The sequence below is a fragment of the Oncorhynchus tshawytscha genome, linkage group LG03 (genome assembly GCF_018296145.1).
Source record: "Oncorhynchus tshawytscha isolate Ot180627B linkage group LG03, Otsh_v2.0, whole genome shotgun sequence".
In the NCBI taxonomy this organism is placed as follows: Eukaryota; Metazoa; Chordata; class Actinopteri; order Salmoniformes; family Salmonidae; genus Oncorhynchus; species Oncorhynchus tshawytscha.
In genome coordinates, this window is record NC_056431.1 from 7,332,524 (window position 1) to 7,358,774 (window position 26,251).

Sequence of the window (26,251 nt, forward strand, 5' to 3'; positions counted from 1 at the left end):
AATGCAATGCCCCGCACCAACAATTGGTGTCCAATGGCCATGAACAAGAGATGGGGACATGGTCTAGTCTTCCAAAGGAGAGATAGAATAGTAGAATACACAAGGTGCAAGTTTGGCATTTGTTTGTACATGCAATTTTTCTCTTATGTCAGTCACTGACAGTTAGTGTAGAGCCAGCCCTGAAGACACACATCAACACCATCATCCCAAAAACCCTGGACCCATTCAAATTCACATACCGGCATAATAGATTCACAGATGACACAATCTCAATTTCACACTGCCCTCAAACTTGGATAAGAGGGGAAATAACTATGTGAGAATGCTGTCCATAGACCACAGCTCAGTGTTCAACATGATAGTCCCTTACAAGCTCATCACCATGTTGGGGACCCTGGGACTGAACACCTCCCTCTGCAACGGGATCCTGGACTTCATGACGAGCCAGCCCCATATGGTGAGGGTAGGTAACAACATCTCCGCCACGCTGACCCTCAACACGGGGGCCCCTCAGGGGTGTGTGCTTAGTCCCCTTCTTTGCTCCCTGTTCACCACGTGGCCAAAAGCATCCTTAAGTTTGCTGACAACACTGCGGTGGTAGGCCTGATCACTGACAGTGATGAGACAGCAGTAGGGAGGTCAGACACTTTAAACATTTTTTTTATTATCCCTTCCACCACACCCCTATTCAGAGGACAAATATCTTAGTTTTTTTACAGCTTTTTTACTACATATACATACATTTTACATATACATTTTACATACAGTTGAAGTCGGAAGTTTACATACACATACATATGCCAAATACATTTAAACCTGACATTTAATCCAAGTAAAAATGCCCTGTCTTAGGTCAGTTAGGATCACCACTTTATTTTAAGAATGTGAAATGTCAGAATAATAATAGAGAGAAAGATTCATTTCAGCTTTTATTTATTTCATCATATTCCCAGTGGGTCAGAAGTTTACATACACTCAATTAGTATTTGGTAGCATTGCCTTTAAATTGTTTAAATAGGGTCAAACATTTTGGGTAGCCTTCCACAAGCTTCCCACAATAAGTTGGGTGAATGTTGGCCTATTCTGCCTGACAGAGCTGGTGTAACTGAAACAGGTTTGTAGGCCTTGCTCGCACACGCTTTTTCAGTTTTGACCACAAATTTTCCTTAGGTTGAGGTCAGGGCTCTGTGATGGCCACTCCAATACCTTGACTTTGGTGTCCTTAAGCCATTTTGCCACAACTTTGGAAGTATGCTTGAGGTCATTGTCCATTTGGAAGACCCATTTGCGACCAAGCTTTAACTTCCTGACTGATGTCTTGAGATGTCGCTTCAATATATTCACATAATTTTCCGTCCTCATGATTCCATCTATTTTGTGAAGTGCACCCGTCCCTCCGACAGCAAACTTTCCACACAACATGATGCTGCCACCCCTGTGCTTCACGGTTGGGATGGTGTTCCTTGGCTTGCAAGACTCCCCCTTTTTCCTCCAAACATAACGATGGTCATTATGGCCAAACAGTTCTATTTTTGTTTCATCAGACCAGAGGACATTTCTCCAAAAAGTATGATCTTTGTCCCCATGTGCAGTTGCAAACCATAGTCTGTCTTTTTATGGCTGTTTTAGAGCAGTGGCTTCTTCCTTGCTGAGCGGCCTTTTAGGTTATGTTGATATAGGACTCATTTACTGTAGATATAGATACTTTTGTACCTTTTTCCTCCACAAGGTCCTTTGCTATTGTTCTTAGATTGATTTGCACTTTTCGTACTAAAGTACGTTCATCTCTAGGAGACAGACTGCATCTCCTTCCTGAGCGGAATGACGGCTGCGTGGTCCCATGGTGTTTATACTTGCGTACTATTGATATACAGTTGAACGTGGTACCTTCAGGCATTTGGAAATTGCTCCCAAAAATGAACCAGACTTGTGGAGGTCTACAATTTTCCTGAAGTCTTGGCTGATTTCTTTTGATTTTCCCATGATGTTAAGCAAAGAAGCACTGAGTTTGAAGGTAGGCCTTGAAATACATCCACAGGTACACCTCCATTTGACTCAAATGATGTCTTTTAGCCCTTCAAAAGCCATTAAATAATTTTCTGGAATTTTCCAAGCTGTTTAAAGGTACAGTAAACTTAGTGTATGTTAACTTCTGACCCACTGGAATTGTGATATAATCTATCTGTAAACAATTGTTGGAAAAATGACTTGCGTCATGCACGAAGTAGATGTCCTAACCGACTTGCCAAAACTATAGTTTGTTAACAAGAAATTTGTGGAGTGGTTGAAAAACAAGTTTTAATGACTCCAACCTACGTGTATGTACACTTCTGACTTCAACTGTACATGGCACATTTACATAAAACAGTCACAAAAGAATAATACATTGCCAAACATAAACTCTTTAATCCAAACCCTCAGCCCATCCCACCTATCACCATAGACCTCAGCTCTTTAATCCCACCCCTCTGCCACTCTCAGCCCATCCCACCTATCACCATAGACCTCAGCTCTTTAATCCCACCCCTCTGCCACTCTCAGCCCATCCCACCTATCACCAGACCTCAGCTCTTTAATCCCACCCCTCTGCCACTCTCAGCCCATCCCACCTATCACCATAGACCTCAGCTCTTTAATCCCACCCCTCTGCCACTCTCAGCCCATCCCACCTATCACCAGACCTCAGCTCTTTAATCCCACCCCTCTGCCACTCTCAGCCCATCCCACCTATTAACAGAGACCTCAGCTCTTTAATCCCAACCCTCAGCCACTCTCAGCCCATCCCACCTATCACCATAGACCTCAGCTCTTTAATCCCACCCCTCTGCCACTCTCAGCCCATCCCACCTATCACCATAGACCTCAGCTCTTTAATCCCACCCCTCTGCCACTCTCAGCCCATCCCACCTATCACCATAGACCACCCTCATTTGGTTTCCATGTGCCATGTATTTTTCAATTGTGCTGTGATGTTATTATCCACAGATTGTGAGCTAAAGACGAAAACCTTTCCTATGAGTATTTTTACATTATTTATTGACTGACTGTGGCTTTCCAAAGTGCATGTTGTGTTTTTTTTTAACAATTCCTGAACCTGTGACCAGAAACAAGCTACATAGGGGCAATACCAGAATAAATTATCTATTGATTCTGTCTCTTCGCAACAAAATCTACAGAGCTGAGATTGTTGTATGCCCGATATATATAGCATTCTGTTGGTGGCAATAATTTTTCAGTATTCACACACATAGCCCTTCTGTAGGATCTAGAGGGCTTTGTCTAATAAAGAGGTCACTTCCCCAACAAGAGATAACTTCAGTTAAATGTATGTGAATATAAAGGACGTCTAGTTATCCCTTTACTGTTATTGTGCTTAGACAGTCCATACATCATCTATGTCCCAGTCCTTTCTCACCACCTGAGAGTAAACTGTGTCTTCCCTTAAAGAATGCTGGTTCCCCACTGCCACTGCAGAGTAGGTGACATCCTCAGCTGGCTTGACGTCTGCATCTTTCTGGTCTTCTCCCGATGGGTCGTGTGCTTTCCTCTTGTCAATGTTGAATCTGACGATCTCAGAATAAACCAGGTCCTGGGGAAAGACAAAGGGAGGGAGAGGGTGAGATAGATGAGGATCACTGAATGATTACAAATATAATGTGATTAGCTAAAATCTTAGGCTGGAATTCAGTCAAACGCAGAGCGAAAAACAAGTTTTCAACAAAAGAACTCACCTCTTCTCTTCCTGTCCTGTCTGCATTGACCACCAGGCTGCTTGCATCTGAAAAACAACCACAGCGGGTCTTACAGAAAGCAGAAATCCAGGACAGGTCTAACTGAGCAGAAGGGGAACTTTTTTGTGTGGTTGCTACTCACCAATGCTGACAGAGGGGTTGAATAAAGCCTTGTGCCTAGTTAGAGAGAATAATATAAATACATTCACTGGTAAAACACAAGATTCAGTTCCTCTGCACTTGTGATGTCTGATGATACATTAAATGCCATTGAGATACATACAGTATATATTCATTATGTTCTGTAACTATGCGTTACAGACAGCGTACACACACCTCTTCCTGACAATGATGAGGTAAGCTGTGGCTGTCACGACAACTGCAACCAGGAGGGCTGCGGTAACAATTCCCACAACCTCGCCAGATGATGGAGGTGGAATCTGATCTGGGAAGGAAACAGAACCCCTGTAACCTCTTTGACCTCTGATACAGCTCCATGTCAGATTGAATCCTACAGTATCTACAGGAAAACTATTGTCACTAATCAATGTTAATATTTCAATCATTTAATGAGATCCTTTCTTTTCTTCCCTATATTAAGAGTTCCAGAGGGTTGAGTGGAGCTGAAGTACGGGCCTAAAAACAAACAAAATATAACTATTGTAAAATATACTGTGTCTGTAAAATGTATATAGTATGTAGAAGCCTAAGTGTTGTTGCCCATTAGTTTACTCCAAATAGGGGAGAGATGGAATGGTTAGGGGAAAATGACATATAAAAAAATAGATATTGGAAATGATGGAAATGATGCATACAATTACATTGATGGAAGCCACAATCTATCTGCAATATTAAAGCTGAACTTCCAGACTTACTCAGTACAGTGAGGATGGTTGTTCTCTCAAATGAGCCACTAGGGAAGACTGTCAGGAGACAGATGTATTTCCCTGCATCAGTCATCTCCACCTCTTTTATAGTAATAGAGGAATCACCGGTAGAAGCTCCAGCGAACTCCAACCTCCCTTTTAGAGGTGACCCAGAAATGTTTTGCCCTAAGTTAGGGCTAAAGACAGCTATGGTAGACTTTTCAGTATCTGATATCTCCCACTGCCACTCAGCCTGAGTGAGATTGCCCTGGAGCAACTTACAACGCAGTGTGACATCATTACCCAGGTACCCTGTCACCTGTGGTTCAACACTGACCTGAGCTTTCAACACTACTGGAGATGGAGACCGAAGAAGAGCGATAAATGGAGAGAGAGAGAGAGAGAGAGGGATTACGAACCATTTAAAAAAACCAGAATCATACAGTTGTTCATTATTGGTTTTTAGCTTCTGTTTTCCCCTCTAGTCTGAGTCCTGTTAATTTGGGACCAAAATATCAACATTTTTTGAAACAGAACTAAAATTAGTATTCCTTTTTCGAGTTCAGATGGTAACTCCCTGTTTTCTTCATATCTACTGAACAAAATTCCAAGTTAACAGGACCTTCTCTATTTTCCCTCCAGGTTAAAAGGACCTTCTCTATAAGAGAATAAAGTTACAAATACAAATGTCTTACCTGAAGAGAGGCCAATGTGTGCCAGCAGCAAAACGGCAGACAGTCTGCATTTTTCCATAGCACTCCTGCTACAAATGTGATCTGTGAGATCTATGGTCTACACACGGTCAAAACACTCTCAAATGGTTGTAAAGTAAATTAACTGAAGCATCAATCAGGAACTGAGCATAGACGGTGGAAAAGACTACTTGTCTAATGTGGGTTAACAAACCGCTACAGTTAGAGAAGTGAAAATATAGGAAGCATATTTCGTACTTCCTCCCATGAGTGTGGTAGACTGTTTGAAACTGTTTCTGGTTATCTGGACCTTTTTATTTTTAGACTGTGGTCAGTATGACTACTGGTGATTTGCCCTCATGTGGCAAGTCAGGAGTATTCTTTGATTGTCTGAAGATGATCCCTTGCCCCATGTTTCAAACACTTGTGCAAGCGTGTGCACATACTGTATGTGCGTGCATGCAGGTGTGTAGGAAGGGTTATATTTGGATTGCTTCTCACTCAGATGACAATCAGCGTTACAAGCACTGCTAGCACAATCCTAGTAACAGACCTCACTGACAACAGTACTGATGATGGTTCTTCTGAAAACACAATACGGCCTGGTTACACACACAGCCTTGATTTCCCACACCATCTCTTGTTCTTTAGGGTAATTTACAGCATGGATTACTAGACAGGAGCATTACAGAATGATAAACGCATAATAAATAACATTTGTTTGATAGGATAACTCACATTACCCTTGGGAGTTACTGACACCCAGCACAGTGAGGGTGGTTGTGTCTTCTTTGCATTTCCCATCATCTCCACATCTTTTATAGTGATGGAGCCTCTGAAAGTATTAGCCAACACCACCCTCCCTTCTAGTGGCGACTCAGGAATGGAAGACTTGTCTAACAAAGCTATGGGAACCGATAAGTCATACATGGAGCAGGTTCAGTTCATGAGATGAATACAACATTTAACACCATTCTTTTATTGGAATTTCAGTTAATATTTCACATCCTATATAGTGCACTTATTTTGGCCAGAGCCACATAGGCAGTCTAGTCCTCACTAGTTTTGTGAGGATTCAGCAAACATAACAGGATTACTCAAACTTCCTCTCATCTTCCTCCTTTCAGTGGAAAAAAAAGTTGCTGTTACCTGTTGCAAAATGTGGTTCAGTAGGGGAGGTTTCTATGAAAGCACCCCTATTGGCATTTAGTGTAGCACAGGTCGTGGTCTGAGGGATGACACTGACCAGAGAAAGCAGATTCCAATTAGTCAGACTTCAACTGGTGTGTGCAATTTAAGGGGATATAATTTGTCCTCTATAGTTGCCTATTCCATATTTACATTGAGCAAGTACTGTATACATAGCTGGATGGCTGAGCTGTACAGTACAAAGACCAGTATCTACTCAGTAGTGGAGTCCAGTAGGGTCTAGTTTCTCATCTTCTTGGCTGGTCCTCCAGTGAATGTTTGTCCTCTCTGCATTTATTTGATTACGGTGGAAAACTTGATGGGTGAATCCATAGCCAACTGTGGAAGATTAGTTGAAATCAGCTGCTCTAAGTCAGGGAGAGCGAGAGAGAGAGATTGAGACAACTATAAAACAAGTATTATCAAAGGTAATATCATAATGAGGATGCAATAAAAAGTTAAAACTTACCACTTTATACTTCTGTTGTATATGTTGGAGCCCTGGATTTCCAGTAGAGAAGACAAAAATAGACACATTGAGTAAGTTTGTTTAAATCATCTAGCTAATAGATAGGCTAGTCAGGGACAATGTGGTATATCAAAGATTGTGTATCGGAGAGTACTCCTTTTCATTACAGGTGTCACGCTCGTCATATTGATGAGACCAAGGCGCAGCGTGATAAGCATACATTCTTCTTTAAATGAAGGAAAACCACTAAAAAGAAACAAAAACGAACATGACGCTATATAACACGTGCTGACAGGCAACTACACATAAACAATAACCCACAAAACCAAAATGGGAAATGGCAACCTAAACAGGATCCCCAATCAGAGACAACGATAAACAGCTGTCTGATTGGGAACCAATTCAAGCCACCATAGACCTACAAATACCTAGACATACAAAAAACCCATAGATATAGAAAAAACCCTATACAAGACAAAAAACACACATACCCACCCTCGTCACACCCTGACCTTGTCACGCCCTGGTCGAAGTATTTTGTGTTTATCTTCATGTATTGGGTCAGGCCAGGGTGTGGCATGGGGTTTTTGTATTGTGGTGTGTTTTGTCTTGGGGTGTTGGTGTGTATGTATTGGGATTGTAGCTAGTGGGGTGATCTAGCAAAGTCTATGGCTGTCTGGAGTGGTTCTCAATCAGAGGCAGGTGTTTATCGTTGTCTCTGATTGGGAACCATATTTAGGCAGCCATATTCTTTGAGTGTTTTGTGGGTGATTGTCCTTAGTGTCGTTGTTCCTGTCTCAGTGTTAGTTTACACAAGTATAGGCTGTTTCGGTTTTCGTTAAGGTCTTTGGTTTGTAGTGTTTGTTATTGATTCGTGGTTTACGTTCATTAAACATGGATCACAATCTACACGCTGCATTTTGGTCCGACTCTCCTTCACACCTAGAGAACGTTACAGACCTGACCAAAATAATACAGAAAACATAGATAACTAAGGTCAGGGCGTGACAACAGGTATCATAGCAAAATGCTTCAATGCAGTAAGTTGCAAGGTTATTATAACAAACTAAAACTTACAGTGAAAAAACTTAATTAAATTGAAATAAAATAATTAACCAACCTCCTTGAAAAACTAAAACTATACTTAAACTATTATCTTTGACTCCAAAACAAACTAAAATAAAAACTATCATGAATTATGCACAGTTTTTTTTCTCTACATTTTGGGCTGAGAGGTGTAGCCTCGCACTTCAATGCTCCCGATTGTGGAAATTGATCCACTACCACTGTTAAGTTTGTATCTACGTCATCTTGCAGAGTCTACCTTTTAAAGCTAACCTATGACCTGACCCATCATCTTATGCATTACCGCACCACAGTGGCAAGTGATATCCCAAAAATACACAAACTATATAACACAAATGTCTCCTAGCCTCCCATACATAGGCTACTTTCTGTCCCTAATGCTAAAACTAAAACTAAATAATATAAAAACATTTATATAAATACGTTTAAATATAAATGTTTTTCTAAAACTCTGATAATGAACTGAAACATGGGGGGAAACATAGATATACAATATCATTGTATCATAAGTGTTTTATTTCATTTGGTGGTGGAAACTCACTCTTGGAGGTGGTAATGGAGGTCCTACATTCTCATACACACGACCACCTGCAAACAAATCAGCAGTTGATGAAGTTGACAATGCACAGTACATTTTAAGTGTTAATGAGACATTGTTTCGCAACACTCAATACTCAACATTCAACAATCTCTCTGACCTTTTGCTCCTGGTCCATGGCTGGTGTCAGGTGCAAGGCTGGTTCCTGGTCCATGGCTGGTGTCAGGTGCATGGCTGCTTCCTGAAGTAAATTTGGTGTTAGTTAGGATAACTCTACATTAAAGTTGAAATTGATTCAACTAGGAATAGTAGGTTATACTGACAAATGGTGAAGTTGACTTAAATATATTTTATTTGTCAATGATAGAGCTTGAAAAAGGCCATGCGACTAATTAAGTTGAAACAACAAATACTTAAAAAAAAACATGTTTTTTAAGTGCAGTGTGTCTGTATCTGCATGAGTTCACAGACAATAAAAGACAACTGTGGTCATCATCTGCAGCTCTCCACTCTCATCTCAATACTTACATGTACTGTACAATTACCATACAGTAATTGAAAAAAGTGTACTAGACTAAAATGATCATGTTTTTCTCTTACCTGTCTCAGTAGTATTTGTGGAATTGTTCCTAAACATCATACAGAAACATTTATTTATGGGACCTTTATCAACAGCCCAAATGGTCTGCAAAACATTAATACACAAAACCTCAAATGTTTTCTTGAAATGTATTGTTATGTCCCCACAATTGATAGAAGAAATTTTTTCGATTGAAATCAAATGGCTTCCTGTTTTCTATGTAAAACCAGAAATACAATTATTATGTTTGTTACTTTCCCAGCATAATGGCACTACCAACCACGCTATTTTCATAGACTCACCGTTGATGAGTTAGGCCGAAATAGAGACCAAGAGCTACAGCAACCACTACCAACATCACAGCGACTGCTATACCTGCTGCTCCCTCTGGGCTTAGGGGTGGAGGGGTTTTATCTGCAATGCACAGGGATGGATTCAATCAATCATAAACAAAACACATCCTATAGAACAGATGATGCTACTGCCATTTAGCAGACACTTTTATCCAAAGCGACTTTCAGTTATGCATGCATACATTTTTTAGATGTGGGTGGTCCTGGGAATCGAACCCACTATCCGTGCGTTGCAAGTGCCATTTTTTTATCAACTGAGCTACAGATGACCACTGTTGTGATAGTTAATAGTTGTTGTGATAGTTGATCGTTTTTGCATTTAATTAGCTTTGATTTTCTCGTGACTGTATCAGAGATTCCATTGTACCTTTCACTGACAGACTATGGTCCACACTGATAACATTTCCGGTGAGATCATTCCTAGCATCACATCTGTAGTCCCCACTGTTGTTGTAGCTGACGCTCCTTATGATGTATCCAGCTTCATGTACACCTGTCTGCTGGCCATTGAACAACCAGGTGAACGTAGCAGGCGGTACAGACTGAACAGAGCAGTAAATAAGGGTGAATGACTCCACCTCAGCGATGTGTCGGCCCAGGATGGTCATGGACTCTGGTCCATCTGTAAGCCCATGAGCAGAAGACCCTCAGACTGTAGTAGTAACAGTGGTGTCCCGTCATTCAGAGTCTGAACTGTTTTGAACCCTGTTTTGAACCCCACTGTTTTGAATGTTATTTTGGCATTAATACGTGTCACATATCAGTTTGCAAACAATGTAAAATATACAGTGGGGAGAACAAGTATTTGATACACTGCCGATTTTGCAGGTTTTCCTGCTTACAAAGCATGTAGAGGTCTGGAGAACAGGAGGGCTTCTTAAAGAAAAACTAACAGGTCTGTGAGAGCCGGAATTCTTACTGGTTGGTAGGTGATCAAATACTTATGTCATGCAATAAAATGCTAATTAAAGACTTAAAAATCATACAATGTGAATTTCTGGATTTTTGTTTTAGATTCCGTCTCTCACAGTTGAAGTGTACCTATGATACAAATTACAGAGCTCTACATGCTTTGTAAGTAGGAAAACCTGCAAAATCGGCAGTGTATCAAATACTTGTTCTCCCCACTGTATATATATCATTGAGTTAATATAGCCACATACAGACATGATTTTTTGTTTGTTTTCTTGAGTAAAGCAGCTCCAAAATGCAGCAGTTTCAGCCTAGCTCAGTGCTTTCTGTGGTGGTGGGGCAAGCCAGCAGAAAATATGAAGCATTGCGCCGTGATTGGCTCAGTGTTCTGTCACTCATTGGGACACTATGTCACCGCCAAGTCTAAGGGGAGACCTCGTAAATTCTAGCACCTGAGGTGCTGCCATAGAGTTACATTAGAAGTGCCCACCCAAGGAGGCTAAAGGTCATTGGCCACAGATAAAATGACATCAAATAACATTATATGTACAGTAGCTTTGAATGGACTGATCATGTGGTTTCCAACCATATAAAATCCACAGAAGAAGAAGAAGAAGTACTGATCATGTCAAGATCATACTTTCAAAATCTTAGCTTGCAGTCACAATCATGAATCAAGTTGACAATCTACTGGCAAATCCTTCTCAAGCCGTGTCATATGAAGAGAAATAATGAAGAGAAATTATAGATAAAATGTATCATGGCTCATCGGCCATTGGACACAAACATTACACAACAAGGTGGAAATCGCAAATTCAACAATGAGTGGTTAATTTTGAAAGTATGATGTTGACATGAACAGTCCAATCAAAGTTACTGTAGATATAACGTGATTTGACATAATTTTCTCTGTGGCCAATGACCTTGAGCCTTCTTGGATAGGCACTTCTAATGCAAGTCTATGGCAGAACCCAAGGGGCTTGAATTTTCTAGCTCTACCCTTAGATTTGGCGGTGACGTAGTGTACCCATGAGTGACAGAACACTGAGCCAATCACAGCGCAACTAGAGAACATTACCAACCCCTACGCACTGAGCTAGGCTGAAACACCTGCATATTGGGCTTTATTAACTCAATTATTATTATTATTATTTTTTTTTTTTTACATGGTTTGCAAACTGATATGTGACACGTATTATTAATGCCAAAATAAAATGCAAAACGGGCAACCATTCCCCCAAAATAGATTTTTTAAAACATTTTTTAGTTTTAGCTAAAAATGTGGGTCTCAAAATAGGTGGGGCTCTGAATGATGGGTCGTCACTGTTTCAATAAGAATGACAGATCTATAACTCACATTTCTATGCGGATTAAGATGTGTAAACATAGAAATAGCGCACATAGAACAGATGTATTGCTTTTTAGACTTGCTTTCAATGAATGACAGATCTATAACTCACACTTCTATGTGAATTTGGTCACGTCGCCCAAAAGTAACATATTGCAGCTTTAAGCCTAGTCCTGGATTTAAACTACTTGGAAGCATGCTTGTTAGTTCAGGACTAGGTTTAGTCTGTGTCTGAGAATCCAACCCATAGATTATTAGATTAGTTATAGACCTTTACTCACAGTTCACTATCATTCTATAGGAGGCAGTAGCAGAGCTGGCAGGGTTGGTGAGTTTACACACATATTCTCCGCTGTCGTGTCTCTTCACAGGACTGATGGATACTTTCCTGTTTTCCTCTGAGAATAATATATTGCCACCAGCAGACAGAGGCTGACCTTCCTTCATCCATTGTATAGTAGTGATGTTACCAGCAGCCTCACAGGTTAAGTTGGCGGAGCTCACATCTGCAAACAGATTGTTTGATGGTCCTGTGATGTTGGCATCAGAAACATTCTCTGTAAAACACAAAGTCATAGCCAAACATCAAATATCAAAGATACCACAATGATGATGATGATGATAATGATTTTGATGATTTTGATGATGATGATGATGATAACGTCAAGTGAATATTTGTTTCAACCTTTCCTCATGGTAACTACACTCTTAAAGTTAGAATCCTTATTGCTACATACATTTTTTGACTTTTACATTTATGACATATTGATTCTTGAAGAATGTAACTTCCCACTTGAAACATTATTTGAATTAACGTTGTTTCCACCTGAAATGACGTTAAACCAACGTGGAATAGATGTTGAATTGACGTCTGTGCACAGTGGGTTAAAAACGCGTCATAATCCAATCATAATCCAAAATGTAAACTTGTTTTACTTCAATGTTTGTAAAGAATATAAATGTAAACACGCCTCCAAAGATGGTTAAAACAATAATCGTCACACCATGGATGGTCAGTCCTTGAATCCATAGCTCTGTCTATGAATTGGAGAGTTGTTTCATTTCACCAGGCCCATATCTCAGCTTTTTACCAAAACTGAAGTGGGACAACCACTTTGTTATTTTTTCATTTAAGGATTTGAGCTTTAACTCTCTTTGTCACGGCACTTGGACTTACCATACACAACCAGTTCAGTTGATCCATTGATTGTTTCTGCTGTAGCTGTTGTTATAGCCACTCTGTATCCTCCACTGTCAGCCAGGGTCAGATTCCTGAGCTCCAGAGATCCAGTAGTTTTGTTCAGAGTGATCCTGTCTCCGTATCCAGGCCCTATAGAGTCATCACTGGTAGAGGTTATAATGTTGGCTCCACCAACAGTCCAGGATATTGTTATGAACGGCTGGGCTGGTGGGATTAGATTTGTGATGAACATCGCTGTCCCTCCTTCTGCTCCATTCACAGAACCTTGTGGAAACAGACCCTGACCAGCACAGAGACCTGGAGGGAATACAGGATGGCAGAGAGCCTGGGCTCAGACAACATGCTGTACATGGTGGTACACACTGTACACTAAAACATTCCATCATTCAGGACCATTCTAAATGACTGACTCAGAGAACAGGCCCAGTAACAATCACACAGCACTTATAGTCAGACATAGCTAGCTATACGTACACACAACACAGACAGACTGTCTTGCACAAAAGGAGTGTAGCCAACATTTGTAGTTCAAACACAGGAGAATAGGATGTGGAATCAACATTTTACTAATTTCACATGGTATCTGACAAATACATGAATCAATAAACTGAATAAGACATGATCTCTGACAGAGAGTTTTCTCCCCTACTTTGGTAATCAGAGTGTAATTACTGTACTCTACTGTACACAGTCATCTATAGTACAATAATTAAATTTCCATGAAAGGAATCTGTAGTTGTGAAATTAGCAACAAGTGTGGTTATTGAGCAGATATGGCTATGTGCAATTACAAGGGGGGAAGGAACACCATTCAATGTTACTACGCTGTAAATGTACAACTCAAATAGCTGTAAAGCATGGCCCAGGTAACAATAAGCGGTTTAAAGAGACAAAGAAGATATCTGCTTTACCTGTGAGTATGAACAGAGTGAGAGAGATGGCTACTGCAGTTTCCATTGTTGTTGGAATACTTTGTTCTGTTCCAGATTTAGAAAGTGCTTCTAGTACACTCACAGTATGATGCTATAGAATTGGCTGAGGTACTATCTTTTAGAGCTGCCAGCCAGGTGACAAGGAAGTTCCCCATTTACTGTAAGCCACATTGCAGTGACCTTTGTATCCGTTTAGGTAATGGCCCTGTAATGTTATTGTGATACAGATATTTATGGTTTATTGTACATGAAGGACAGGAATTCGGTAAACTGGATAATGATCTGCATGGCAGATAAACACACACCTTTTCCTAACATCGTCATTCATTAATGTGATCCACCATTCAGGATTGGGCCTCGCTGTGGACCAAGATCCGGAATGAAGTTAGGACACAAACACTCAAAGAGACAAGGATGAGGACCAAAATTACAGCTTTTAATGAATCCAATAAACAAGCTTTGGTTTAGTCGTCAACTCAAACATGAACTTGAACTACAAGCAAGTTGGGGATCTTATAACTTCATTCAGTCTTTACCTGGACAGCCACACCCTAAATTAGGCAATTACTCACATTTGTTAGACAATGTTATGTTTTTGGTAACATTTCCCTTTATTATAAATACAACTGAACAGAAATATTAACGCAACATGCAACAAACAAAGATTTTACTGAGTTATAGTTCATATTAGGAAATCAGTCAATTTAAATAAATAAATTAGGCTGTAATCTATGGATTTAATGTGATTGGGAATAAAGATATGCATCTGTTGGTCATAGAAACCTTTAAAAAATGTAGGGGCGTAGATCAGAAAACCAGTCAGTATCTGGTGTGACCACCATTTGCCTCATGCAGCATGACACATCTCCTTTGCTTATATATGATCCCCAATGAGAGACAACAATAGACAGCTGCCTCTGATTGGGAACCAGACTCGAAAACAACAACAAAGAAATAGAAAACATAGCTTTTCACACCCGAGTCACACCCTGACCTAACCAAACATAGAGAATAAATAAGGATCTCTAAGGTCAGGGCGTGACACCCCCCCCCAAGTTGCAGACTCTGGCCGCAAACCTGAACCTATAGGGGAGGGTCCGGGTGGGCATCTACTCTCGGTGGGGGCTCCGGTGCGGGACGCAGACCCAGCTCTGCTTTAGGCTCTCCCGACTTTGGTGGTGCCGCTGGTTCAGGGTTGGTCGCCGAGAACTCCGGACCTTAGATCGTCGCTGCAAGCTCTTGACTGGGGACCGTCGCTGCAAGCTCCGGACTGGGGACTGTCGCTGCAAGTTCTTGACTGGGGACTGTCGCTGCAAGCTCTTGACTGGGGACCGTCGCTGGAGGCTCCGGACTGGGGACTGTCGCTGCAAGCTCTTGACTGGGGACCGTCGCGTGAGGCTCCGGACTGTGGACCGTTGCTGCAAGCTCCGGACTGGGGACTGTTGCTGGAGGATCCGGACTGGGGTCCGTCGCTGGAGGCTTCGGACTGGGGACCGTCGCTGGAGGCTCCGGACTGGGGACCGTCGCTGGAGGCTCCGGACTGGGGACTGTTGCTGGAGGCTCCGGACCGGGGACCGTCATTGGAGTCTCCGTACCGGGGACCATCGGTGGAGGCTCCAGACCAGGGACCGTCACTGGAGGCTCTAGACTGGGGACCGTCGCTGCAGGCTCAGTGCCATAGATCATCACTGGAGGCTTCTTGCCATGGATCATCACTGGATGCTTCGTGCCATGGATCATCACTGGAGGCTTCGTGCCATGGATCATCACTGGAGGCTTCATGCCATGGATCATCACTGGAGGCTTCGTGCCATGGATCATCACTGGAGGCTTCATGCCATGGATCATCACTGGAGGCTTCGGGCCATGGATCATCACTGGAGGCTTCATGCCATGGATCATCACTGGAGGCTTCGTGCCATGGATCAGCACTGGAGGATTCATACGTGGAGCAGGAACAGGTCTCACCGGACTGACGAGACGTACTGGAAGGTGCGTGGAGCTGCCACAACGCGTCCTGGCTGGATACCCACTTTAGCTCGGTGAGCGTGGAGAGCTGGCACAGGACGCACTGGGCTATGAAGGCGCACTGGAGGCATAGTGCGTAGAGCCGGCGTAGGATACACTGGGCTGTGGAGGCGCACTGGAGGTCTGGAGCGTAGAGCTAGCACAACTCGTCCAGGCTGAATACCCTCTGTAGCACAGCAACGTGCGGGGATCAGGCACAGGCCGCACTGGGTTGTGCTGGCGAACTAGGGATACCGTGCGTAGAGCTTGCACAGGATATCCTGGGCCGAGGAGATGCACTGGAGACCAGGATCGCTGAGCCGGCACAATCCGTCCTGGCTGGATGCCCACTCTAGCACGGCAAATGCGGGGAGCTGGAACAGTGCGCACCGGGCTATGAATGCGCACTGGAGACACCGTGCCTGACGGTGCCTGACCAGTCACCAGTGACCAGCCTGACCAGTCACGGTACCTGACCAGTCACACACGCCCCACGGTAAGTACAGGGAGTTGGCTCAGGTCTAAACCCTACCTCCGCCAATCTCCCCATGTGCCCCCTCCATATTTTTTGTGGGGCTGCCTCTCGTGCTTCCGTCGTTGAGCTAACTCTTCCTATAGTCGCCATTCCGCTCTCACTGCCTCCATCTGCTCCCTTGAACGGCGATACTCTCCGGGCCATGTCCAGGGTCCTTCTCCCTCCAGGATTTCCTCCCATGTCCAGTCCTCCGGGCCACGCTGCTTGGTGTTTCTTTGGTGGGGTGTTCTGTAACGCTCGTCGTCGGTGGAAGGAAGAGTGGACCAAAGCGCAGCATGGAAAGTGTTCATGAAATGTATTTTCAAGAAACACTCAAACAAAAATAACAAATCCAAAAACGAAAGTGAACAGTTGCGTCAGGCACAGACACTAAACAGAAAATAACACCCCACAAAACCCAAAACAGAAAATCACAACTTATATATGATCCCCAATCAGAGACAACGATAGACAGCTGCCTCTGATTGGGAACCACACTCGAAAAAAACAACAAAGAAATAGAAAACATAGATTTTCCCACCCGAGTCACACCCTGACCTAACCAAACATAGAGAATAAATAAGGACCTCTAAGGTCAGGGCGTGACATTTGGATAGAGTTACAGTCAGGAAGTTGGTAGCAAATGGGTCTTCCAAATGGACAATGACCCCCAAGCATACTTCCAAAGTTGTGGAAAATGGCTTAAGGACAACAAAGTCAAGGTATTGGAGTTGTCACGCCCTGGTCAAAGTATTTTGTGTTTATCTTTATGTATTTGGTCAGGCCAGGGTGTGGCATGGGGTTTTTGTAATTGTGGTGTGTTTGTCTTGGGGTTTTGGTGGTGGTATTGGGATTGTAGCTTAGTGGGTTATCTAGCAAAGTCTATGGCTGTCTGGAGTGGTTCTCAATCAGAGGCAGGTGCTTATCGTTGTCTCTGATTGGGAACCATATTTAGGCAGCCATATTCTTTGAGTTTGTCGTGGGTGATTGTCCTTAGTGTCCTATGTGTACTCTCGGTTAGTTTGCACTAGATAGGCTGTTTCGGTTTCTATTACGTTTATTGTTTTGTGTAGTGTTCGTGTTTCTTTGTTTGATTAAACATGAATCTCAATCGACACGCTGCAGTTTGGTCTGACTCTCCTTCATCACCACTAGAAAACCGTAACAGGAGTGGCCATCACAAAGCCTTGACCTCATCCTATAGAACATTTGTGGGCAGAACTGAAAAAGCGTGTGCGAGCAAGGAGGCCTAAAAAACCTAACTCAGTTACATCAGCCCTGTCAGGAGGAATGGGCCAAAATTCACCCAACTTATTGTGGGAAGCTTGTGGCAGGCTACCCAATACATTTGACCCAAGTTAAACAATTTAAAGGCAATGCTACCAAATACTAATTGAGTGTATGTAAACTTCTGACCCACTGGGAATGTGATGAAAGAAATAAAAGCTGAAATTAATCTTTCTCTCTACTATTTTTCTGACATTTCACATTCTTAAAATAAAGTGCTGATCCTAACTGACCTAAAACAGGGAATTATTACTAGGATTAAATGTCAGGAATTATGAAAAACTGAGTTGAAATGTATTTGGTTAAGGTGTATGTAAACTTCCAACTTCAACTGTATACTCCAATTTAGACACTCCTCCTTCTCTCCAATCCTTACATCTTTTATGGTCCAAGAGGAAGACGAAGTGATAGAGTAATAAACCATTCTGTGTTCCTTAATAAGGTGACCTGACCTGACCTCAACCCCCTTGCTGTCTAGTCCAAAGCTCTCCAACTGTATCACCTATAGCACTCCCGTGACTTCTTCCCATCCACCCAGCATATTCTAAAGCCATCTGTCTCCTACAGATAACCATTAACGTCTGATGTAACAACCATTCTCTATCACCCCTCAGATACTATAGTATTACTTCTGATCTATCATGTCTCTAGTATAGCAATGTTCAAAGTTTAGCCCAGAATCCAACACCAATAAGAGATAACTTCAGTTAAATGTATGTGAATATACTGTAAAGGATGTCTGGTTATCCCTTTACTGTTATTGTGCTTAGACAGTCCATACATCATCTATGTCCCAGTCCTTTCTCACCACCTGAGAGTAAACTGTGTCTTCCCTTAAAGAATGCTGGTTCCCCACTGCCACTGCAGAGTAGGTGACATCCTCAGCTGGCTTGACGTCTGCATCTTTCTGGTCTTCTCCCGATGGGTCGTGTGCTTTCCTCTTGTCAATGTTGAATCTGACGATCTCAGAATAAACCAGGTCCTGGGGAAAGACAAAGGGAGGGAGAGGGTGAGAGAGAAGAATGATTATTCATTTAATGCGATTATTTGAAATCTTAGGCTGGAATTCAGTCAAACACACAAAGAAAAACATGTTTTCATTAGTGCATTGTTCCGCCTCATTTGGACACAAGCTGAAACTAAACGACCTCACCTCTTCTCTTCCTGTCCTGTCTGCATTGACCACCAGGCTGCTTGCATCTGGAAAACAACCACAGAGGGTTTTACAGAAAGCAGAAATGCAGGTCAGGGCTGACTGAGCAGAAGGGGAACTTGAGTCGTGTGCTTGGTAAAAAATATGGTTCCTACTCACCAATGCTGACAGAGGGGTTGAATAAAGCCTCACGCCTAGTTAAAGAGAATAATATACATTTCTATGTGCTTCTAATGACCTTCAAGACCATGAGTATATAGATCTACTGAAAAATAACAAAATACTTTTGATCAAACATCAAGTTGCATACATAAAAAATGCCATGCACTGAAAGTTATTCACTAACGTCTAACTAACACATGCACATATTTGATGATATCATATGACTGTAGATGTCTGATGATACATTAAATTCCATTGAGATACATACAGCATACATTTACTATGTTCTCTTTAATTACAGATAGAGTACACACCTCTTCCTGACAATGATGAGGTAAGCTGTGGCTGTCATGACAACTGTTACCAGGAGGGCTGCGGTAACAATTCCCACAACCTCGCCAGATTATGGAGGTGGAATCTGATCAGGGAAGAAAACAGAACCCCTGTAACCTCTTTGACCTCTGATACAGCTGCATGTCAGATTGAATCCTACAGTATCTACAGGAAAACTATTGTCACTAATCAATGTTAATATTTCAATCATTTAATGAGATCCTTTCTTTTCTTGCTGATGTTAAGAGTTCCAGACTCACCCAGTACAATGAGGATGGTTGTTCTTTCAAATGAGCCACTGGGGAAGACTGTCAGGAGACAGATGTATTTCCCTGCATCAGTCATCTCCACCTCTTTTATAGTAATAGAGGAATCACCGGTGGAATCCCCAGCGAACTCCAACCTCCCAGAAATGTTTTGCCGTAAGTTAGGGCTAAAGACAGCTATGGTAAACGTTTTAGTATCTGATTTGTCCCACTGCCACTCAGCCTGAATGAGATTGCCCTGGAGCAACTCACACCGCAGTGTGCCATCATTACCCAGGTACCCTGTCACCTGTGGTTCAACACTGACTTGAGCTTCCAACACTACTGGAGATTGTGAGAAGAAGACCAAACAGTAGCGAGATAGAGAGAAAGAGAGAGGGATCACGAACCGTTGTTATTATTTTTTCACTCAGAATCATACAGTAGTTTTATATGATTGGTTCTTAGATTCTGTTTTCCCCTCTAGTCTGGGTCGTGTTCATTTGGGCCCAACATACTCAAATGTTTTGCAATTGAGAACTAAAATGCCCTGTTTTCTTCTTGTCCACTGAACACAACTCAATTAAAATCAAATTTTATTGGCCACATACACATGGTTAGCAGATGTTAATGCGAGTGTAGTGCGAGTGTAGTGAAATGCTTGTGCTTCTAGTTCTGACCATGCAGTAATATCTAACAAGTAATCTAACAATAAGTACAACTAGTAATCTTCACAACAACAAAGGAATTAATAAGAATATGTACATATAAATATACGGATGAGTGATGCAGTAGATGATATAGAGTACAGTATATACATATGAGATGAGTAATGTAGGATTTGTAAACATTATATAAAGTGGCATTGTTTAAAGTGACTAGTGATATATTTACTACATCCAATTTGTAATTATTAAAGTGGCTAGAGATTTGAGTCAGTATGTTGGCAGCAGCTACTCAAAGTTAGCGATGGCTGTTTAACAGTCTGATGGCCTTGAGATAGAAGCTGTTTTTCTGTCTCTCGGTGCCAGTTTTGATGCACCTGTACTGACCTCGCACTCTGGATGATAGCGGGGTGAACAGGCAGTGGCTCGGGTGGTTGTTGTCCTTGATGATCTTTTTGGCCTTTCTGTGACATGTAGGTGTCTGGAGGGCAGGTAGTTTACCCCCGGTGATGCGTTGTGCAGACATCACCACCCTCTGGCGGTGATACAGCCCGACAGGATGTTCTCGATTGTGCATCTGTAACATTTTGGGAGTGTTTTTGGTGACATGCCAAATTTCTTCAGCCTCCTGAGGTTGCGCCTTCTTCACCACACTGTCTGTGTGAGTGGACCAATTCAGTTTGTCCGTGATGTGTATGCCGAGGAACTTAAAACTTTCCACCTTCTCCACTACCTTCCCGTCGATGCGGATAGGGGGGTGCTCCCTCTGCTGTTTCCTGAAGTCCACAATCATCTTCTTTGTTTTGTTGATGTTGAGTGTGAGGTTATTTTCCTGACACCTACAGGGAGGAGGGCCCTCACCTCCTCCCTGTAGGCCGTCTCGTTGTTGTTGGTAATCAAGCACACCATTGTAGTGTTGTCTGCAAACTTGATGATTGAGTTGGAGGCGTGCATGGCCACGCAGTCATGGGTGAACAGGGAGTACAGGAGAGGGCTGAGAATGCACCCTTGTGGGGCCCCAGTGTTGAGGATCAGCGGGGTGGAGAAAGTCCAGGACCCAGTTGCACAGGCGAGGTAGAGACCCATGACGAGTTTGGAGGGTACTATGGTGTTAAATGCTGAGCTGTAGTCAATGAACAGCATTCTTACATAGGTACCCCTCTTGTCCAGATGGGTTAGGGCAGTGTGATGGCAATTGCGTTGTCTGTGGACCTATTGAGGCGGTAAGCAAATTGTAGTGGGTCTAGGGTGTCAGCTGGGGTGAAAGTGATATGATCCTTGACTAGTCTCTCAAAGCACTTCATGATGACGGAAGTGAGTGCTACAGGCGATAGTCGTTTAGCTCAGTTACCTTAGATTTCTTGGGAACAGGAACAATTTTGGCCCTCTTGAAGAATGTGGGAACAGCAGACTGGGATAGGGATTGATTGAATATGTTCGTAAACACACCAGCCAGCTGGTCTGCGCATGCTCTGAGGACGCGGCTAGGGATGCCATCTGGGCAGGCAGCCTTTGCTAGGGTTAATACGTTTAAATGTTTTACTCACGTTGGCTGCGGTGAAGGACAACCCGCAGATTTTGATAGGAGGCCATGTCGGTGGCACTGTCTTGTCTTCAAAGCGAGCAAAGAAGTTGTTTAGTTTGTCTGGGAGCAAGACATTGGGGTCTGGTTTTGGGGGCTGGTTTTCTTTTTGTAGTCCGTGACTGACTGTTGATCCTGCCACATACCTCTCGTGTCTGAGTAATTGATTTGCGAATCTACTTTGTCTCTATACTGACGCTTACCTTGTTTGATTGCCTTGCGGAGGGAATAGCTACTCTGTTTGTATTCGGTCGTGTTTCAGGTCACATTGCCCTGATTAAAAGTAGTGGTTCGTGCTTTCAGTTTTGCGCGAATGCTGCCATCAATCCACGGTTTCTGGCTAGGGAACATTTTAATAGTCGCCATGGGTACAACATCACCAATGCACTTGCTAATGAACTCGCTCACCGAATCAGCATATACATCAATGTTGTTGTTCGACGCTATCCGGAACACATCCCAGTCCATGTAATCGAAGCAATCTTGAAGCGTGGAATCAGGTTGGTCGGACCAGCGATGAACAGACCTGAGCACAGGCGTTTCCTGTTTTAGTTTCTGTCTATAGGCTGGGAGAAACAAAATGTAGTCGTGGTCAGATTTGCCGAAAGGAGGGTGAGGGAAGGCTTTGTATGCGTCGCGGGAGTGAGAGTAACAATGATCCAGAATTTTGCCAGCCCAGGTCGCGCATTCGATATGCTGATACAATTTAGGGAACCTTGTTTTCAGATTAGCCTTGTTAAAGTCCCCAGCTACAATAAATGTAGCCACAGGATATGTGGTTTCCAGTTTAAATAGATTTCAATGAAGTTCTTTCAGGGCCGTCAAGGTGTCTACTTGGGAAGGGATATACACGACTGTGATTATAATCGAAGAGAATTCTCTTGGTAGATAGTGCGGTCGGCATTTGATTGTAAGGAATTCTAGGTCAGGTGAACAAAAGGACTTGAGTTCCTGTATGTTGTTATGATCACACCACGACTCGTTAATCATAAGGCACACACCCCCGCTCTTCTTCTTACCAGAGAGATGTTTGTTTCTGTTGGCGCAATGCGTGACGAAACCAAGTGGCTGTACCGACTCTGATAACGTATCCAGAGTGAGCCATATTTCCATGAAGCAGAGAATGTTACAATCTCGGATGTCTCTCTGGAAGGCAACCCTTGCTCGGTTTTCGTCTACCTTGTTGTCAAGAAACTGGACATTGGCGAGTAGTATACTTGGGAGTGGTGGGCGATGTGCCCGTCTACAGAGCCTGACCAGAAGACCGCTCCGTCTGCCCCTTCTGCGGCGCAGTTGTTTTGGGTCGCCGGCTGGGATCCGATCCATTGTCCTGGGTGGTGGACCAAACAGAGGATCCGCTTCGGGAAAGTCGTAATCCTGGTCATAATGTTGGTAAGTTGACATTGCTCTTATATTCAATAGTTCCTCCCGGCTGTATGTAATAAGACTTAAGATTTCCTGGGGTAACAGTGTAAGAAATAATACATTACAAAACTGCATAGTTTCCTAAGAACGCAAAAAATACAGTGCCTTGCGAAAGTATTCGGCCCCCTTGAACTTTGCGACCTTTTGCCACATTTCAGGCTTCAAACATAAAGATATAAAACTGTATTTTTTTGTGAAGAATCAACAACAAGTGGGACACAATCATGAAGTGGAACGACATTTATTGGATATTTCAAACTTTTTTAACAAATCAAAAACTGAAAAATTGGGCGTGCAAAATTATTCAGCCCCCTTAAGTTAATACTTTGTAGCACCACCTTTTGCTGCGATTACAGCTGTAAGTCGCTTGGGGTATGTCTCTATCAGTTTTGCACATCGAGAGACTGAAATTTTTTCCCATTCCTCCTTGCAAAACAGCTCGAGCTCAGTGAGGTTGGATGGAGAGCATTTGTGAACAGCAGTTTTCAGTTCTTTCCACAGATTCTCGATTGGATTCAGGTCTGGACTTTGACTTGGCCATTCTAACACCTGGATATGTTTATTTTTGAACCATTCCATTGTAGATTTTGCTTTATGTTTTGATCATTGTCTTGTTGGAAGACAAATCTCCGTCCCAGTCTCAGGTCTTTTGCAGACTCCATCAGGTTTTCTTCCAGAATGGTCCTGTATTTGGCTCCATCCATCTTCCCATCAATTTTAACCATCTTCCCTGTCCCTGCTGAAGAAAAGCAGGCCCAAACCATGATGCTGCCGCCACCATGTTTGACAGTGGGGATGGTGTGTTCAGGGTGATGAGCTGTGTTGCTTTTACGCCAAACATAACGTTTTGCATTGTTGCCAAAAAGTTCAATTTTGGTTTCATCTGACCAGAGCACCTTCTTCCACATGTTTGGTGTGTCTCCCAGGTGGCTTGTGGCAAACTTTAAACGACACTTTTTATGGATATCTTTAAGAAATGGCTTTCTTCTTGCCACTCTTCCATAAAGGCCAGATTTGTGCAATATACGACTGATTGTTGTCCTATGGACAGAGTCTCCCACCTCAGCTGTAGATCTCTGCAGTTCATCCAGAGTGATCATGGGCCTCTTGGCTGCATCTCTGATCAGTCTTCTCCTTGTATGAGCTGAAAGTTTAGAGGGACGGCCAGGTCTTGGTAGATTTGCAGTGGTCTGATACTCCTTCCATTTCAATATTATCGCTTGCACAGTGCTCCTTGGGATGTTTAAAGCTTGGGAAATCTTTTTGTATCCAAATCCGGCTTTAAACTTCTTCACAGCAGTATCTCGGAAGTGCCTGGTGTGTTCCTTGTTCTTCATGATGCTCTCTGCGCTTTTAACGGAACTCTGAGACTATCACAGTGCAGGTGCATTTATACGGAGACTTGATTACACACAGGTGGATTGTATTTATCATCATTAGTCATTCAGGTCAACATTGGATCATTCAGAGATCCTCACTGAACTTCTGGAGAGAGTTTGCTGCACTGAAAGTAAAGGGGCTGAATAATTTTGCATGTCCAATTTTTCAGTTTTTGATTTGTTAAAAAAGTTTGAAATATCCAATAAATGTCGTTCCACTTCATGATTGTGTCCCACTTGTTGTTGATTCTTCACAAAAAAATACAGGTTTATATCTTTATGTTTGAAGCCTGAAATGTGACAAAAGGTCGCAAAGTTCAAGGGGGCCGAATACTTTCGCAAGGCACTGTATGTCTTATCCTGACCAACTTGCCCTGCAAATACACCTCTGCTGTTTTCAATCAGGATCTCAGCGATCACTGCCTCATTGCATACATCCGTTATGGGTCTCCTGTCAAACGACCACCCCTCATCACTGTCAAACGCACCCTTAAAAACTTCTTTGAACAGCCGTTTCTAATCGACCTGGCCCGGGTATCCTGGAAGGATATTGACCTCATCCCATCAGTAGAGGATGCCTGGTTGTTCTTTAAAAGTAATTTCCTCACCAACTTAAAATAAGCATGCCCCTTTCAAAAAATAAATAACTAAGAACAGATATAGCCCTTGGTTCACTCTAGACCTGACTAACCTCGACCGGCACAAAACTATCCTGTAGAGTACTGCACTAGCATCGAATAATCTCCGTAAAATGCAACTTTTCAAGGAAGTCAGGAACCAATACACACAGTCATTTAGGAAATCAAAGGTTAGCTTTTTCAAACAGAAATTTGCATCCTGCAGCTCTAACTCCAAAAAGTTATTGGACACTAAAGTCCATGGAGAACAAGAGCACCTCCTCCCAGCTGCCCATTGCACTGAGGCTAGGAAACACTGTCACCACCGATAAATCCACAATAATCGAGAATTTCAATAAGCATTTCTCTATGGCTGACTATGCTTTCCTCCTGGCTACCCCTACCCCAGCCAACAGCTCTGCACCCCCTGCAACTACTTGCCCAAGCCTCCCCAGCTTCTCCTTCACCCAAATCCAGATAGCAGATGTTCTGAAGAGCTGGACTCGTACAATTCAGCTGGGCTAGACAATCTGGACCCTCTCTTTCTAAAATTATCCGCCGCCATTGTTGCAACCCCTATTACTAGTCTGTTCAACATCTCTTTCGTATCGTCCAAGATTCCTTAAGATTGGAAAGCTGCCGCGGTCATCCCCCTCTTCAAAGGGGGTGACACTCTAGACCCAAACTGTTATAGACCTGGCCAAGGTTTTCGACTCTGTCAATCACCGCATTCTTATCGGCAGACTCAACAGCCTTGGTTTCTCAAATGACTGCCACGCATGGTTCACCAACTACTTCTCAGATAGAGTTCAGTGTGTCAAATCGGAGGGCCTGTTGTCCAGACTTCTGGCAGTCTCTATGGGGGTGCCACAGGGTTCAACTCTCGGGCGGACTCTTTTCTCTGTATATATCAATGACGTCGCTCTTGCTGCGGGTGATTCCTTGATCCACCTCTATGCAGACGACACCATTCTGTATACTTCTGG

General features: G+C 42.9%; 1 protein-coding gene across 4 annotated transcripts; it reads right to left on the reverse strand.

The window, feature by feature from the left end:
• Nucleotides 1–2,874: 2,874 nt before the first annotated feature.
• LOC112226298 (carcinoembryonic antigen-related cell adhesion molecule 6) lies at nt 2,875–14,618 on the reverse strand. 4 transcript variants are annotated; one of them, XM_024390688.2, is made up of 10 exons: nt 13,876–14,618; nt 12,941–13,261; nt 12,045–12,320; nt 9,871–10,125; nt 9,453–9,564; nt 9,171–9,199; nt 8,731–8,811; nt 8,574–8,620; nt 6,947–6,978; nt 6,190–6,840 (listed from the first exon to the last, which is right to left on the reverse strand). In XM_024390688.2, exons 1-10 carry the CDS (start codon nt 13,919–13,921, stop codon nt 6,837–6,839), a joined length of 1,203 nt encoding a protein of 400 aa, XP_024246456.1. In that variant the 5' UTR covers nt 13,922–14,618; the 3' UTR covers nt 6,190–6,836. The 4 variants fall into 4 exon arrangements, with proteins under 4 accessions (XP_024246480.1, XP_024246475.1, XP_024246456.1 ...); XM_024390698.2 differs by having other exon boundaries at nt 6,190–6,845; nt 13,876–14,617; XM_024390712.2 differs by lacking the exons at nt 8,574–8,620; nt 8,731–8,811; nt 9,171–9,199; ... (3 more) ...; nt 12,941–13,261; nt 13,876–14,618 and adding exons at nt 2,875–3,589; nt 3,732–3,778; nt 3,874–3,908; nt 4,068–4,176; nt 4,935–4,948 and having other exon boundaries at nt 5,293–6,845; nt 6,947–7,268.
• Between the last annotated feature and the right edge of the window lie 11,633 nt (nt 14,619–26,251).

What these genes read in the sequence shown, in the direction of transcription:
- LOC112226298 (XM_024390688.2), bottom strand. Translation starts at nt 13,921, where the DNA reads ATGGAAACTGCAGTAGCCATCTCTCTCACTCTGTTCATACTCACAG. An exon ending in AACTGAACTGGTTGTGTATG is followed by an intron (nt 12,321 to 12,940) that starts GTAAGTCCAAGT and finishes TGTGTTTTACAG; the next exon opens with AGAATGTTTCTGATGCCAAC. An exon ending in CTATAGAATGATAGTGAACT is followed by an intron (nt 10,126 to 12,044) that starts GTGAGTAAAGGT and finishes ATGGGCTTACAG; the next exon opens with ATGGACCAGAGTCCATGACC.